We start from the raw sequence: 16,634 nt of genomic DNA, 5'->3' as shown, positions 1-16,634 counted from the left end.
TTTTCTCATCTCTTACTATTTTAAAAGAAGTCTTTAGAAGGCATTTCTGGATTTGCAGATTATAAACTGCCTTGTGGTTAAATTGTTGAATCAATATGCACTGCTGCGCTGCTTCACACTTAGCGCATACGTGGATATTGATATTGGCTAGCCCATTTGCTAACTGGTGGAACTTAAAACTTACGTTTAGTTCTCTGGAGTTGTACATATTAAAACTGGGGCAGCAAAATTGTAGGCACAGGACATACTTACAAAAGCAGTGAATAATCATTACATAATTACGCGGTAGAACTTGGTTTACATTGCAAATAGTTATGTATACCAAGTTGAAATGTAGAATCTTCTGAACTGTAAAATTGTTGTGCCTGGTCTATTTTAGGTTAGCTTAAGGGTGAATCCATCAATAATATATTTACCAAACAGTTATTTTTTTCGTTTTATTTTATTCTGATGCCCAGTGTTCATTAGTGAAAGACTTAGTTTTTTTTATCTGTCAGGGGCTGGGTCTGTGACACAGCATTTTGAGTTTATTTTGTATTTTTGCTTTCTTATGTTATATTGAAATGAGGTGAAGTTCTTGTATTGTTGTTGTTATTAGTTAAGGTTTAGTTGAGTTCTGGGCTGGTTATGTTTCATCTGTGTCTCCTTGGTTGTGTGTCTTTTCTGTTCTCTGTGTAGTCTGTCTTGCCTTCTGTGTTTTACTGTTATGTCCATGCCAGGGCAGAAGTAAATTTTCAGGGGTGAAGATGCTGTTTACCTTGACCAGCTAAGACTACAGATTGTAGATGAAGTCGAGAAAAGTGAAAAGAATCCTGATTACAAAGCTGATGCTCACAACTTTGGCCTTGCAATGCAAAGAGATCATCAATGATGACCTACCAGTAGGTCAGATCCTGGATTGCTGGCCTACTCTGAAATCCCAGTCCCAGGTAAGAATGTATATAGATGTATCTAACAAGATGTATTTTATATCAACCCCTGTTATCTGGCCTGTCTGAACAAATTATGCCTTTGGAGTGTAAGGATTTTGATGTATTTTGCAAAGATTTATAGACTAATTGAAACTTGTAAACACAAATGTATCCTGTGTGTTCAGATCTGTGCAGAATTCCACAGGATTACAAACCTCCACCTGAAGAACCACTTTTATGCTGTTGGACCAACATGCTCCCCGGCTCCAGAGCTTATTCAGAAAGAAAGCTGTTTGCACAGGGAACGTGTCTGATGTCCTGTCTCAGCTCTTCAGAAGCTATAATCTCCAGGTTAGTGAGTTTTTGTCTTGTTTTTTGAGCTTCATTTAATTTGATCAATTTTTCAATTTTAATTACCATTCTTGACTAGGTTAGCCAATAATTTAAAATAAAAAATTTTCTTGTGATGTAGGAACAAGCTGATATCCATGCCCAAAGTGCTGGTGTGCTTCATGCCCTCTCTGCCTATTTGTACCAAGACACCTCTACCTTCATCAAAACATGGGATGTAAGTTTTGGACAAAGTTGTGAACAATATCTTAGTAGCATCCTTGTTTAGATTTCTCAAAACATTATGACACTTTGACAGTTTGAGAAGCATCTCCATGCTTGGATCTGTCTACAACAGTGTCCATGTCACATAATGGAAACACTACATGTTTTTAATGTGTGTAGACCTTCTATAATGTTCCTAGCCCAACCATACATCACTGTACAAATGAAAAAAATATATAACTCCTATTGACTTTCTGTTGTTATTGCTACGAAGAGGTATGACTTTGCTTTACTAAAAGTACTATTTTTGTCAGTTTGTTTTCTCAAATCTTTGGTGTGTTGTGGCTTTTTTGTTGTTCAAACAATTGATTTCTGAGCTAGTAATAATCCAGAAATGTGACTTGTATAGATGAAACTAAGAGAAATAGGAATGCACTAACATGTAGTAATTTTGTTTTCTGTAGATGATGCATTCTGATAGACCAGATATTAGTGAAGTGCCACTTGGACTCCTCCTGATCAGAGCCAATTCCAGCGATGCAACATTCTTCTGCCCTGAGAAGACTGCAGTTTTGGTCGAGGGTAACATGATCATTGTTTTCACCACCCTGGCTGATGCATTTCTAGTAATATTTGGACTGACTGACGTCCTGCACCTAAGCTACCCAAAATGTTTGGCCAACATTTTTGACTTTATTCAGAAAGTTTTGATGGGTCTGAAGGGTGGGAAGTTGAAGCCCAAAGTGCTGAGTCTTAAAAATGATCTTTTGGCAGCAGAATAATGTCCAGGATTCCTACACAGCCCTCAAGTGCCTGTTAAAGCAAGTAATTCAGTTTATCATGTTTCCAAGTCTGGATAAGTTTTTTTATAAAAAGAGAGAATAGAATAAAGAAATCTTTGCAGACTCTGTTTCATACTTCATTATCTAAAAGCCACATCCAAAGTAAAAGGGGTGATTTTATTATTTTTATTTATTTTTTTCCCCCATCATCACTTGTGTTTTAGTTGATTTTGATTGTGTTTTTAGTCAGATAACTGTAAATCTATAGAGAAAATGAAGGACAATCTCATTTCTGGCTTCTAGGTGGGATCTTGAATGTCACTTAAGGAACGTTCCTCCTGAACTACTCATAACTGACATAAGGCGCTAAGGAGGTTTATAACACTTTGTTTATGTCTCTAAAGAAGTATTTTTCTATTTAAAATTTTATTGCTTTGTTGTTGAGACTGTGATTGCACTCTACAAATGTGCATTTTGCATAACCACAGTACTGGCATATTAAAAAGGTTACCAATTATATTTCAGTGTATTAGCTGCACTATACTGTTACTTTCATTCGGTTTTCCCACCTAATAATGCAGGATTTTCTTTTCCTTTTGTTTGTTTGTTTTTTAATAAAAAGGCCATACTCATGTGTTAATCAAATTTGAATACTCTTAAAACAAGTTGTGAAATTCTTTATTTCTAATATTGTAACCTTGTGCCAAAATTTCTGACATTATTCCCTATAAAATGTGGTGGATTTATGTCTTTGGGCTTTTTGTGTCAAAGTAACTCAATAAACTTGTAACTTGAATTTATAATTTATATTTTCTGTCTTATGTTTTTACAAGTGTAATTATTTTGGGCACTTTTTTTTTTTTAAATCAAATTCAAAACACAGTAGATTTGGATATTACAAGCATTTGTATTTAAAATTTTTGAGTTGTATTAGCTTAAAATGGTTAACATTTTGAAACTAAAAATTAATTCCTTAAAGTTACTTGAGCTAGATTTGTACTTGAAACTCAAAATATCAAGTAGAGAGTACTAAACCAAAAATGTGGATATAACATAAAAACATTTATCAATGGTACTTAAAAATATTTATCTGAAGCTAATAAATAAAGTGTGTTTATTTAACTTTTATTTTAAAGTTTTAGTTACTTAAAATATTTTATGTAATCAGTTTCACCAAAAGTTTTGAGTAAAATTAACTTATTGGGTTTTACAGTGTATCATGCCTGTTGTTATATCCATCATAGCTCTCTAGCTAGCTGCCAGTATTAAGTTTAAGTCTCCAAAGCATGCTGCTGGGCCACGTTTTTAGTTGGACATTGGCTACTTTTTCACTTATGTTCAGTCCAGTCCTTGTACCTCACCATTTTCAGAGGATTTTTTTGTAATGTTTTGATTTGGGCTTTTTTTTTGTTAGTTTTTTGTTAAGCCATTTGTTACTTAACCATGAATCATTCAAGCATAAAAAGGCACCTAACTCAAGGACCATTGTTGTGTATACATATAACAGACACCTAGCACATTATTTTTTCCCGTTTAGTTGAATCTATGAAAAATACCAAAAATAACTCACAGGCGTAATGTAGAATTTTTGCACTATCAAGGTGATTCCCAAAGAGACCTGGTATATCTTGGTATGGTGTGCCCTTAAAAAAATCTGAGGAAACTGAACAAGTGGAGGATAAATAAGTGGCAGGCCAAAAGAACTGTCCACAGCATATGAACATTATTTAAAACGTATGTGCTTAGAAATGATTTCACTGGAATGGTAGCTGTCAAGAAGCTATTCCCAAGGAAGGGGAACAAGAAGAAAAGGTATCCCAAATTACACAAGAATTGGACTGAAAATCAGTGGTAACAGGTCGTATGGAGTCATGAATCTCAAATCGTTATCAGTTTGTATAAAGGAAGTCAGGATAGAGGTACAACAGTGAGTGTCTACAGTCATCTGCAAAACACAGTGTAGATGACATGGCTCTTCAGCCAGTGCAGTTGAAGATACTGTCAAAATTGATGAAATTTGCAAAGCAGAAAAGTACAGACAAATTTTAAGACACCATGCAATACCATCTGGTAAGTGTCTGATTGATAATGGCTTCAGTTTTTAGCATGGCAATAATCCCAAACACGTGCCAATACAGTAAAAGCATACCTGGACAAAAAAAACACACAAGTAAAGAGTATTAGTTATGGATTGGCCTCCAAGGGACCAGTCAGTATAAAGTCAGCCAGTCAGTTTAAAGTCATTATATACAAATGTTGATTCTCAGGGTTGTTGAAGCTTTCCTAGGGATGGTCCAAGACTTTTGTATACTACTGACCTTAAAACATGCAATTAAGGAAAGTAGTATGTTACTTTTAAATTTGTATATTGTGTCCTTTTTTGTTTGTTTTGTTTGTTTTTTGGCAAAATTAATTACATGCAAAGCTTGAGTACAGAGAGAAAGTATAAACACACACACACATATATATATATATATATATATATATATATATATATATATATATATATATATATAAACTCAAGTGAAACTTCTGAACTCTTAGGGGTCTTACAGGCCATCTTACATATTTAAATGCACACTTACATGATCTATATAACTTTGAACTGCTGCTATAAAAGATTGTAGAGCAGGTGTGAGGTGGTGCTCAGAGTAGCAGTGGATAAACTGTACGAGGCACAGGGAAAGATATGATAGCGTAATCAAAGCTAATGATTGTGCAGATTTTCTGTCTGGAGGCTGGAGACAATTATGCCTGATCACAAATAGAAACTGCAAACGTTTAATTGGCTTATAACTTTCCATTTATTTAAGTGATTAATTATTGATTTCTTAATGGTAAAGTCTGACTTTTTAATTGTTTGCGTTAAATAAAAATATTTTTTTTCGTGATTTTTCCGCGTATATATATTCAGGCATATCTAAGATAGCTAAAAACGGACCTTCGCCTTTATAAAGAGTTTCTTCTTCTTTCGAACCGTCTCAGTTGTCGGTGAGGCCGGCGGGGCGGATCCCACACAAGAGTGCAAGAGAAAAATAAAGCAACACAACACAACTTGGCCTTTTCGTACTTTTCGCTGCCGAGCTCCCCTGTGGATATAAAACAGCAAGGTGGGTCATTCGGGAGCCGCTGTATCGAGGCAACGGGTCTCCCGGCGGCCGGCTTGTGGCTAGCACGCGCTGCTGTAGCTATCAGATGCTAAGTCAGTGGTGTGTGCTAACGGTAGTGCGGCCAAGGCCATTTTACCAAATCGAAGAGATGAGATCTGCAAGCTGGCCGTACTGCCGAGGAGGCTCAGACTTGCTAGCGAGTGGTATAGATTTACAGCCCGAGGTCTGAGGAAGCTATATTGACGGGGAGAAAGTGCGGGGTTAGAAAAATGATATCTCTCAAGGCTGCGCAGTTTGGATTAAAGTTAGCCAGATGCTATTAGAGAATAGTTTTAAGGCCTAGGGTTTTTGTCTTGAACACTTACTGTTACAAAACTATAGCTAACTTCACTGTCACTTAAATTACAGCTATAATACATCATGTTAAAAAAAATATATTAGGTCTGCTGTGTTATTTGGGCCAGTTGCTCTAGTTATGTTATTCACCAGTGACCATATTTATTTTCGTGTATAGTATAGTTGACTGTTTCATTTACGAACTTAAGTGTCAAGAATATACATCAGGAGCTTTACATTCTAAGCAGAATAGTTCGCTGTCTCTCCAGAGTACGCACAAGGAAAACTTAATAAAGCTTTCAGTTAACCTCTCAAATATACCCATCCAGCAATTAGTACATCCAGACCCACCTTAGCATGCACATGACGGTATCTCATGTAGTATAGGGACTGATAGCAACAGTTTTCTCAAAGAATTCAGTCGAAATTGTGAAGCACAGTGCAAAAATAAATCCAAATCTGCAGCTTCTCTACTCGTCATATTCTGATACTTTATTCCCAGTTTTGTTTGTTGTTGTTGTTGTTGTTTTTTATCAGTTATTAATATATTAACTCTGGATATCTGCTTATTACAACTTCCAGTCAAGTCATCATGTTTATATTGTAAAAAACTATCTACCACTTAAAATCTGTGTATTTTGCTGCTTGAAATTAATTCGAATTATTTATATGTTGTTGTTTTTAAGGTAACATGAAGCCTAAATCTGCTGTGGCACTAAATGCTGAGTCAGGGGCCTGCTGTGGCTGAATCTATGTAATTCTTATTGATGTAGAAAATTATCTGCAGTGATCCTGCCTAAGAGGATCTATTTGGTGTGTCCTTTTTGAAGGTTTTGAGTGAAATTAATAATTTAACCTAAGATGATTTTCAGGTTAGTCATTAATAAAAGTTATCTTTAGCTGAAGCAAAACAATGACACGGTTCCCTGTGGTCCACAGATAGTTTTGAGTATTTTCCACTATACTTTTTTTTTTCTTTCTGTTTTTTGAGTACATGAAAATATTTTTGTCACCAAAAGCTGAACTGTTATACTTTCAATTCCTAGATGCCCTCAGCAATGAATGCAAACAGGACGGTGCAGTCTGCCAGCCCAGATGTGGGATCCGCTCCAGGGTCAATGGGCAATCTTGCACTTGGTGGACAGTCTGAAGTTTTGAAGCAAGTTCTTGTTGTTATTGAAAAGAAGGTGCGCAACATGGAGAAGAAAAAGGTGAGGACTATTGACCGGTTTGTTCCAGGTCTGCTTGACTAAACTGAATTTCTGACAATAACCAGTTGTCTACATTGTGGTTAATCTTTAAACTGTTTGTTGCATTTTTGCATCTTGTTACAGAGCAAACTGGATGATTATGAAGTCAGGAAGAATAAAGGGGAGGGTCTTAATCAGGACCAGCTGGTGGGTACTTGGAAACCAAAATCATTTTTAAAAGGAATGTAAAACTTGTGAAACATCTGTTCCTTCATCTTTTTAGGAAGCCCTCTCCAAGTACCAGGAAGTCATGAATAACTTGGAATTTGCCCGAGAGTTGCAAAAGACATTTGTCACATTGGGACAAGATGTAAGGTTGAGTTTTAATTTTCTAGAAATGTTCATCAAAGATGTGTACACCCTGGATTGTAATAACTTGATCTTTTGTGGCTCATACTCATTATCCTCAGATCCAGAAAGTAGTGAAGAAGTCTGCAAGGAGGGAGCAGCTGCAGCGGGAGGAAGCTGAGCAAAGAAGGCTGAAGACGGTTCTGGAGCTGCAGTTCATCCTTGATCGGCTGGGTGATGAAACTGTGCGGCAGGACCTGAAGCAGGGAGTTGGTGGCTCACCACTGCTGACAGATGCAGACCTTGCAGTTTTTGATGAGTTCTACAAGCTAGTGGGGCCAGAACGTGACCAAAACATCAGGTTTGTCTAAGGCAATGATACAGAAAACTTGTGCCTAGTTGTGGGTTTTGTGTTTTCTTTTTCCCCATAAAAAGCTGATTTTAAGCGCTTATTTTTATCTGTGCAGGCTCGCTGATCAGTATGAAGATGCATCTGTTCACCTCTGGGACCTGCTGGAAGGGAAGGACAAGGCTGTGGTTGGAACAACATGTAAGCCAAATTTTAACTCATTTCCGTAGTAATCAACTCTGGTGTATTATTCAGTTTCTTAGTTTCTCTATTGCTTTGGCCAATTAGCTAAAGCATTTTATTTCTCCTTTTAGTTTTTTATAGACAAGCAGTTCAGCTTATCAAAGATAATGTCAAGTAAAATAATACTTGAAATAATGTAATTGCAGCCTTGCTAAAATTTATTGCAGAATTAAGGGGCGTCATTATTCAAGACAAATTGGCTTTATTTAGATGCCCAGCTGGCACTGAAAATTGTTGGCAGGACATTTTATCAGATGGATGGTGACACAACAGTCATCTGTAAGCTTTTTATCACACTGAAGCTGGTCATAAGTAATCTGTCGCATACTTTGGGAGTAGTTGTCCGAATCTGGAGATCCCAAATCAATGCGCCTGGTCAAAAGTTACTCCGGTTGTAAGTCAGTCTTAATACATTAATGACATGTGCATGTAGTGTTTTTGTTAATGCAGCAATGTGAATAATCAAGGCTTGGGGCTATTGGCATTACTGCATTCTCAGCGATCTGACCTGAAGCCTCGCACTACTGCATTCAGCTAGGGGGCTGAGAGCTGTGGGCTTATCCTGACTCAGCAGTAGGGCAGGGTGCCAGCAGCCCTGTCGCCTGTGGTTCCACTAGTCAGATTTTTAGAGCCACATTAGGATACTGGTGACCCAGTTCACTGTGACACCTTTCAACCCTTTCCTGTCAGTCAGAGGTCTCATTCAGAGAGTCAGGGTGAGATTAATCAAAGTGACAGCAGACTTTTTCACCTAAAGCATAAGGCAGAGAAAGAAAAGATACTGGGCTGCTTTGGCTGAAGATCCAAAAGCATAAATGCATGAATCATCTTGAAGGTTTTCTACCATTTTCAAGAAAATTATAAATCATGTTTGGATTTATAATCCAATCAGTAAGCTCTTACCAAAATTGTTTCCATTGTATGGGCTTAGATTTTTTTTTTTAATTTATTTTATTTTAAAAACTTACATCAGTCTTCACATTGCCATACTTTTTAGTTCATAGATTTAAAGCAACTTAAGACTGTAAGTTCCCTCATATTTATGTGTGCCAAAAATCCCATTTGGAGGCTGTTTTACAACAATACTAGGGATACTTGTATTGGCCTTTCTGTGCAGTATTTGTTTGTTCTCTGTGAGCTTATCTAGGTTCTCAGTCCTCTGGCATTCTCCCAGAGTCCAAAGACATGTCTGTTAAATAAATTAGTATATTATAAATTGGCCAGAGGTGTGATTGTGAGCATGAATGGTTGTCTCTCTGTGTTAGCCCTGCAGTGGGCTGGTGACCATGCCACAGTGTACCCTGCTTCTCATCTGACATCTGGGAGAGGCTCCAGCCCACCACATGACGCAGAATTGGATAATTGGCTAAACATGTATATGAATAGATACATATTTATAGGAAATATTGTGCTATTTTTGATGCTGTTGTACCTGAAGAATATGACTGTATATGTATAAAGCCAATGCTGTTGTGTATTGTTGTTGTTGTTGTTATTATGGTTATTATTATTATTATTATTATTATTTCATATTGAAGTAGGGTAGGGGGAGGCTAAATCCTACTACTGTCATAAAAATCTGTTTACAATATTGCTCAGCAAAGTGGTTCGTGGTGGTGTTAATTAATGTGGCTTTGGTACTAAAAACTGAGCTGCAGGGAATCATCTTTTTTTTTTTTTTTTTTAAATTATTATTTTTATTGCAAATGTTTGTAGGCTTAGTCTGTATGTGGTGTTGTAGAGACTAAAGGTGGAGTAGCACTGAATTCAACAGTTTTGAAAGTTGGACTTGGAAAATTACCAGAGCCCTACTGTGTCCAACTGAGGAAAGCTGGAGTACTAATGCCATTTTCTACTACATGAATCAACCTTTTAAAGGGATTCACATTTAGAAATGATTAGCTTGTGTTCTTTTCTTTGTAGAACAGTTCAGTTAATGTGTGCATTTGCCTACTATGCATCCACCACCATCTACATCGTGATTAAAAACATTGTTTGTTTTGTAAAGCCATTTTAACCTTTAGCTAGACAACAATGTCTCATTCAGAGGCAGTTCTGAAAGTAATAATAAAAACACTGATCTTTGGCTTTGATTCCTGTGGAAGATGCAGGGGGAAAACATTTTGAGGCTGCAGTCACTAAATGTGTGGTCTTTTTACTGATGAAATTCCTCAAATTTGCACATTTATCTTTTTTAAAAAGTGGAAGTTCAGGTTTAGTGTGGGATGTAAAGCTTGCATCACTGCTCAGTGTTTATTTAATTGAAACTCAGTATTGTTACATCTCGTTTGGAGTTTAGCTTGTTAAGCTCTCCTTAGTGTATCAGAAACACTTCCTGTTAAGTCATCTATTGATCCAAAGGTCCTAATACTGACACTTTGTTATTCCCGTGGCAGCTCAATGCATGCTTTGATGGTTTGAGTTTCTGTTGAAATGCTGAATTTTATTTTATTTTTTTTGTCACCCCCTCTGCTAGACAAGGCACTGAAGGAGACTTTGGACCAGGTTCTGCTGAGTGGGTACTTTGACCGGATTCCATCTCACCAAAATGGAGTGTGTGAGGAGGAAGAAGAAGAGGAAGAGCCAGCTGCTGCTGCAGCACCTGCAGTAGTAGCTGAATCGTCAGAAGCAGAAGAGCAGACTGCCGATCCAGGTCTTGACCACTTTCTGATGTCTTACCACTTAAAAAGTCCTAACATAATCCAGCAATAAAGAAGTCATCACAGCATTCACTGAATAATTTTTCCTCTTTACAGACACTGAAATAATTGAGGAATTCACAGAGCCCATTGCAGTGGAAACAACAGAGGTGAGAGCAAGTTTTTCTCTTCCATCAAAATCTGGGGAGCTTATTATATTTTCATCTTTGTGCTGATGTTTGCTTTATTACTTCCAGTTTGTAAACAGACAGTTCATTCCAGATGGCACATACAGCGGCAGTGAGAAGGAACAGGGAGACGAGTGGACCCGAGAAACGGAGGTATGATGTAATTATGAAGTAGATTTGAAAATTAATGAGCTAACTCAAAGCTAGTAGTAGTAATTAAATATGTTTTGAAAGAAAATACATCTTCTGCTTGTACTTAAATCTCCAAGAGTTTTTTTTTTTTTTTTTTTTTTTTTTTTTTTTGTACAGTCTTTATTAATTCAGTGTTTTTGTAAATTCTGGCTTCTGAAGCTGTTTCAAAACATCAGCAACATGACCATGAAACAGAAATTTGTAGAGAAGAAAAAAACAACTAGCGGCTGCTGCTATCGCAGAAACTAACATTTTCATTCTCTCATTAGAGGGTAATCTTTCTGTACTTTTATTTATTTCAAAAACTTGAAAATTTGGGGATAAATATTGAAGAAGATTTAGGCAACACTTGAAGTTTTATTTATTTATTTTTTTTAAATCCAGTCTATCACATGTTTTGCTAAACTCAAGGAGTGGTGGTTGTGATGACAGCAGCCACACTTCTCTTTAAGTGCAGCTGAAGAAATGTGGTGTAACCTGTTTGCTAAATGGTTCAGTATGCAGTTACCTATAGAGCTCTGTGGAGCTTTTGATTCTGCTCTAGGCAGTACGTGGCTAACAGTTTAACTCCTTTTTACTTATTTGAGTTTGTGTGCTAATCCTGAAGCCAGTTATTTTTCATTAAAGACTTGATTAACCAACTATGATTCAGGATAGAAGTCGTTATCATTTCCAGGCTTTTTCCCCCCTGCGAGTCCTGCTCAGTGTATTGGCATTCATTGGCACCTGCTAACAGAACTTTCTAAGAACTGGTTCTCAACTGGGACAATTTCTCTGTACTCATCTGAAAATGAAACGATTAGTGAGGGGGGGATCCCTCAGGGAGCAGTAAATCTTTTTCACATCCGGGGCATTTCTATATATATACTCTGGCTTTGTCTACTTACAGGTTGTCACATCTATGTTTGAGCACCACCCTGAGATGGTATGAATGCTTGTGACAAGTGTGCAACACACAAGGTTTTGTTTTTAACTGAGGATATCCCATGACTCGGTCTGCCTGACAAGAAAGAAGTTGTCGAGTCAATGAAGTAATTGCAATGCTGGAAAGCTCAGATTACATTTTTGGTCTTAATCTGTGATGTCTTGGTTTACTAATCCTGATGTGAATACGAATGCATACAACTTTTCATGAACATTAAACCACTTTTCAGTGGTTCTCGTTCAGTGCATTTCTCACTCACTTGTCCTCTCCCCCTTCCACTATCAGGCAGTTGCTGCCTTACAACAGCAGCAACCGCAGCAGCAGCCTGTGCAGCCTGCAGCGCCCCCTGTTGCCCTGGATACCCACCCAATGAACTTGACGTCTCCTGCGCCTCCTACTGACCCCATGGCCAGGAAGCAGGTGGTGCAAGACTTAATGGCGCAGATGCAGGGGACGTACAACTTCATGCAGGTGTGGATTTAGTTGAAAGCACTGCTGTTTGTGTTTGGATGTTGTAACTTGGTACTAATTACCTCTATTCTCAGGACTCCATGTTGGAGTTCGATGGACAGCCTATTGACCCAGCCATTGTATCGGCGCAGCCCATGAAACCTGCCCAAAACATGGAGGTGCCACAGATGGGGTGTCCTCCAGGTATGTTGTACCAAAGAGAAACAGTCTTTATTTTATTTGTTTTAAGTTATGTCAGGTCTGACAATGTTTAAATTGTCTTAGTTCATCCTGAGACCCGGCTATCACAACCCAACTCTGTTCCTGTTCAACCTGAGCCCACACAAGTAAGTACTTAAATATAAGCAAACATGCTGTTAGAAATTGTATGGAGAATGGGTGTAATTTCTACTCCTACTGTTTACAGGTTCCAATCATATCTCCAACACCACCACCTATGTATCAGACCTCACACACACCAGATCCTCGACCCTCAGCAGAATCCATTGACCCCATCCAGGTAAACTGTGGTGGGACTTCAGTAAAGCTTTAATTTTTAAACTCTTTATATATGGAGTAGTTTTTCCATTGAAAGGTGGGGAAGTGCTCATTGCAGTCATGTGAAATTTTGCTGACCGTTTTTAATGTGATGTGTATTATGCCTTCCCTGCTCAACAGCCCTCCATGTCTTTGTCGGAGCAGCCTCCACCCTCTACAGTTCTCCCTCCAGCCTCACAGACGCCGGTGTTCCAGCCTGTTTCCAAAGCTCCTCACAGTGGTGGCATCAATGTCAACGCAGCACCATTCCAGTCCATGCAGACAGTAAGGCTTTGCTTCCTTTTGATTTTTTTTGTTTTTGGAGGTATAAATATTAACTGCTTCTCATGTCATAAAATAGCCTGTGTTAAAACCATGTTGTTCTTTATGGCAATTTCAGGGTTTACTCCATGTGGGGTTCTGCTTTGTTTCATGTATTCCACACATGCACTGTTTTCCATATCTTTGGTCCTCTAATTTTGTTAAACATTCACACACTTGTCAACTTTTCAAGCTGTTCAGCCAAATACAACAAACAAGCTGCTTTTTAGCATGCATGTGTGGAACGTGGTTGGATACCCTCAGTTGTGGTGTTGTAGCATTCACAGTTCTCGTGCATCGTGCAGCTGTTCCCCTTCCATGCTTGGAGTGTGATTAAAGAAAAAATGTTACTGAAATCTGGAGCATCAAGCGCATCATGTGGATAAACCAGCTGTTTGGAGCACAGAGTGCTCTTCACCACTGGAGTCACAACAGAAGTTCATTAATGACTTACTTTTTTTTTTGTTTGTTTGTTTTGTTTGTTTTGAGTCCTGAAGTGACCTTATCACATTGCGTTTAAAATACGTTTATAGCAGAACAGTAGAAATCAGGAAATGGGTGGCAGTGGACTTTACTCCTAATAACCATGTGACCTTTCCTCTGATTTTTGGCTTCATAACAATGTGGGTTTTGTTCATCCCTCAGGTGTTCAACCTTAATGCTCCAGTCCCACCAGCTAATGAGGCTGAGGCTTTGAACCAGGCCAGCCAGTATCAGAGCTACAATAACCAGGCCTTTAGCAGCCAGCCACAGCATCCAGTGGAGCAGACGGAGATGCAGCCAGAACAGCTGCAATCTGGTGGGCAGACTTTAAATTTTATCTTCGCAACTTAAGTTTTCCTGTCTTTTTTTTTTTTTTTTTTTTCCCCTTCCTAGAGGCTTCACTGCAGTTAAACTTTATTTAAATGCATGTTCTTGTTCAACTACAGACTGAGTTATTGTGTTTTGGACCCCTTGCTATCTTGGTTTATTTTTTAGTAGTTGGTGCCTTCCATTCCCAAGACCAACCTGGAGGCCATCAACAGCCTTCCCAGCAGGGTCCAGGCTTTGGCAGGCAGGCTCAGTCCTTCTATAACAGCAGAGGTATGTCTCGTGGTGGACCTCGCAACGCCCGGGGCATGATCAATGGATACAGAGGCTCATCAAATGGTTTCCGAGGTATGATAACACCCTCAGCTGTAAGTTAGTGGTTTCACTTTGAAACAAGACTGAATATGTAATTTATTTGTTCATTTCTTTATTTTATTTTTCCATCCATCCATCCATCCATCCATCTTTATCCGGGGCCGGGTCGCGGGGGCAGCAGCCTAAGCAAAGAGGCCCAGACCTCCCTCTCCCCAGCCACCTCCTCCAGCTTATCTGGAGGAATACCAAGGCGTTCCCAGGCCAGCTGAGAGAGATAATCTCTCCAGCGTGTCCTGGGTCTGCCCCGGGGCCTCCTCCCGGTGGGACATGCCTGGAACACCTCACCCAGGAGGCGCCCAGGGGGCATCCTTGTCAGATGCCCGAACCACCTCAGCTGGCTCCTTTCGATGTGGAGCAGCAGCTGCTCTACTCTGAGCCCCTCCCGGATGGCCGAACTTCTCACCCTATCTCTAAGGGAGAGGCCAGCCACCCTTCGGAGGAAGCTCATTTCTGCCGCTTGTATCCGCGATCTCGTTCTTTCGGTCACTACCCACAGCTCGTGGCCATAGGTGAGGGTAGGGACGTAGATCGACCGGTAAATTGAGAGCTTCGCTTTTACACTCGGCTCCCTCTTCACCACGACGGACCGGTGCAGCGTCCGCATTACTGCAGCCGCAGCCCCAATCCGTCTGTCGATCTCCAGCTCCCTTCTCCCATCACTCGCGAACAAGACCCCGAGATACTTGAACTCCTCCACTTGGGGCAGGAACTCATCCCCGACCCGGAGTGGGCACTCCACCCTTTTCCGGCTGAGAACCATGGCCTCAGATTTGGAGGTGCTGATCCTCATTCCCGCTGCTTCACACTCAGCTGCGAACCGTTCCAGTGCGAGCTGGAGGCCCTCACCCGATGAAGCCAACAGAACCACATCATCTGCAAAAATCAGAGATGAGATTCTGAGGCCACCAAAGCGAAAGCCCTCCGCCACTTGGCTGCGCCTAGAAATTCTGTCCATAAAAATTATGAACAGAACCGGAGACAAAGGGCAGCCCTGGCGGAGCCCATCACCCACCGGGAACGAGTCCGACTTATTGCCGGCAATGCGAACCAAGCTCTTGCAACGGTTGTATAGGGATCGAATGGCCCGTAGCAATGGGCCAGACACCCCATATTCCCGCAACACCTCCCACAGGACACCCCGAGGGACACGGTCGTATGCCTTCTCCAAGTCCACAAAACACATGTAGACTGGTTGGGCAAACTCCCATGCACCCTCAAGTATCCTGGAGAGGATAAAGAGCTGGTCCAGTGTTCCACGACCAGGACGTTCTCTTTTATTACACATTTGTATTTGGTAGCATGAGTTTCTCATGCATTAATTCTAATTTGTGTCTTTGTGTTTCCAGGTGGCTACGATGGTTATCGTGCTCCTTTCGCCAACTCTCCAAACTCGGGATATGGACAAACTCAGTACAGCACACCTCGGGATTACTCAAATGGGAATTATCAGAGGGTATGAAAGAAGTGTTCAAACTGTACGTGATCTTTGTTGCTGTTTTGTTGTTACAATTTCTAAAACATCCCTTTTTGTTTTTTCTTTGTTAGGACGGTTACCAGCAGAACTACAAACGTGGAGCTGGTCAGGGACCCAGAGGAGTGTCAAGAGGCAGCACTCAAGCAATGCGATCCTGAAAAGGCCTTTTCATAATGACTGTGACTGATTAACTTGCACCACACTGAAAATCCAGAATTCGAGAATGCATTTGCCCCATCTCACTCACGCCCATTGTTTTTGTTTTTTCTTCTTTCCCTCTCGTCCATCTCTTAAATCAAAGTAATGCCTGCTTTGATATTTGGAAGTCATTTAAAGTTTCAAACGCAAGCTAAACTGTAAATCAATGATTTACATATGCCCTGTGTCTCAATCTTCCTGTAAACTTGAACGATTTCATAAGTTATGTTTTTTTTAATTTTTTTTAATTTTTTTTGTATTTAAAAAATACACCTGCCACTGGTCCAATCCCTGGGAGTTGTTTTTTTGTTTTGTTTTTCCCCTGTTCTTTTCTGTAATTTTGGCTCCAAAAAAAGGCATTTACGTTCAACAAGCTCCCATTTCCTTGTTTGTAAATGGATGTTGCTTCAAGAGTTTCAATAAAGTTGTGTTGCATACCTGTGCTTCATCCTTGAGTTTCTTGCTGTAGGGTAAATCTCATTTTACTTATGTTATTGCTCCAAAGAGGTCTCCAAAGATAACACTAATGTAGTGGCAGGCATCTTTCTCAGTAATTGTTTTGACCCAAAAAACACACTGCGCATGTCCCCCAACACAGAGTAATATAGTGTACGCTGTTAAGTGCAAGTCCCGTTCAGTGTATTGGCATTCATTGGCACCTGCTAACTAAACTTTCTAACAACTGGTTCTGAACTGGGACA

The 16,634-nt window shown here is 39.6% G+C and overlaps 1 protein-coding gene and 1 long non-coding RNA gene across 3 annotated transcripts; both read left to right on the top strand.

Annotated features, from left to right (window-relative positions):
* Positions 1 to 685: 685 nt before the first annotated feature.
* On the top strand, positions 686 to 2,415 carry LOC146628073 (uncharacterized). The gene is made up of 4 exons (XR_014906332.1): positions 686 to 929; positions 1,097 to 1,262; positions 1,384 to 1,479; positions 1,931 to 2,415. It is a non-coding gene; the product is annotated as an uncharacterized LOC146628073 (long non-coding RNA).
* Positions 2,416 to 5,216: 2,801 nt separating this feature from the next.
* On the top strand, positions 5,217 to 16,364 carry caprin1b (cell cycle associated protein 1b). Of its 2 annotated transcripts, none has more exons than XM_085359342.1 (18): positions 5,217 to 5,358; positions 6,741 to 6,905; positions 7,029 to 7,091; positions 7,168 to 7,254; positions 7,355 to 7,593; positions 7,700 to 7,782; positions 10,301 to 10,477; positions 10,581 to 10,633; positions 10,721 to 10,804; positions 12,054 to 12,239; positions 12,314 to 12,422; positions 12,504 to 12,565; positions 12,646 to 12,738; positions 12,897 to 13,040; positions 13,722 to 13,875; positions 14,058 to 14,234; positions 15,608 to 15,714; positions 15,807 to 16,364. In XM_085359342.1, exons 2-18 carry the CDS (start codon positions 6,741 to 6,743, stop codon positions 15,891 to 15,893), a joined length of 2,070 nt encoding a protein of 689 aa, XP_085215468.1. In that variant the 5' UTR covers positions 5,217 to 5,358; the 3' UTR covers positions 15,894 to 16,364. The 2 variants fall into 2 exon arrangements, with proteins under 2 accessions (XP_085215468.1, XP_085215467.1); XM_085359341.1 differs by having other exon boundaries at positions 14,055 to 14,234.
* Positions 16,365 to 16,634: the final 270 nt, after the last annotated feature.

The sequence above is a fragment of the Diplotaxodon limnothrissa genome, linkage group LG7, assembly GCF_057381915.1.
Source record: "Diplotaxodon limnothrissa isolate DT_005_m linkage group LG7, D_limnothrissa_male_GT1.1, whole genome shotgun sequence".
NCBI lineage: Eukaryota > Metazoa > Chordata > Actinopteri > Cichliformes > Cichlidae > Diplotaxodon > Diplotaxodon limnothrissa.
The sequence above is the reverse complement of the archived record's forward strand: the minus strand, read 5'-3'. Positions and strand labels throughout refer to the sequence as shown.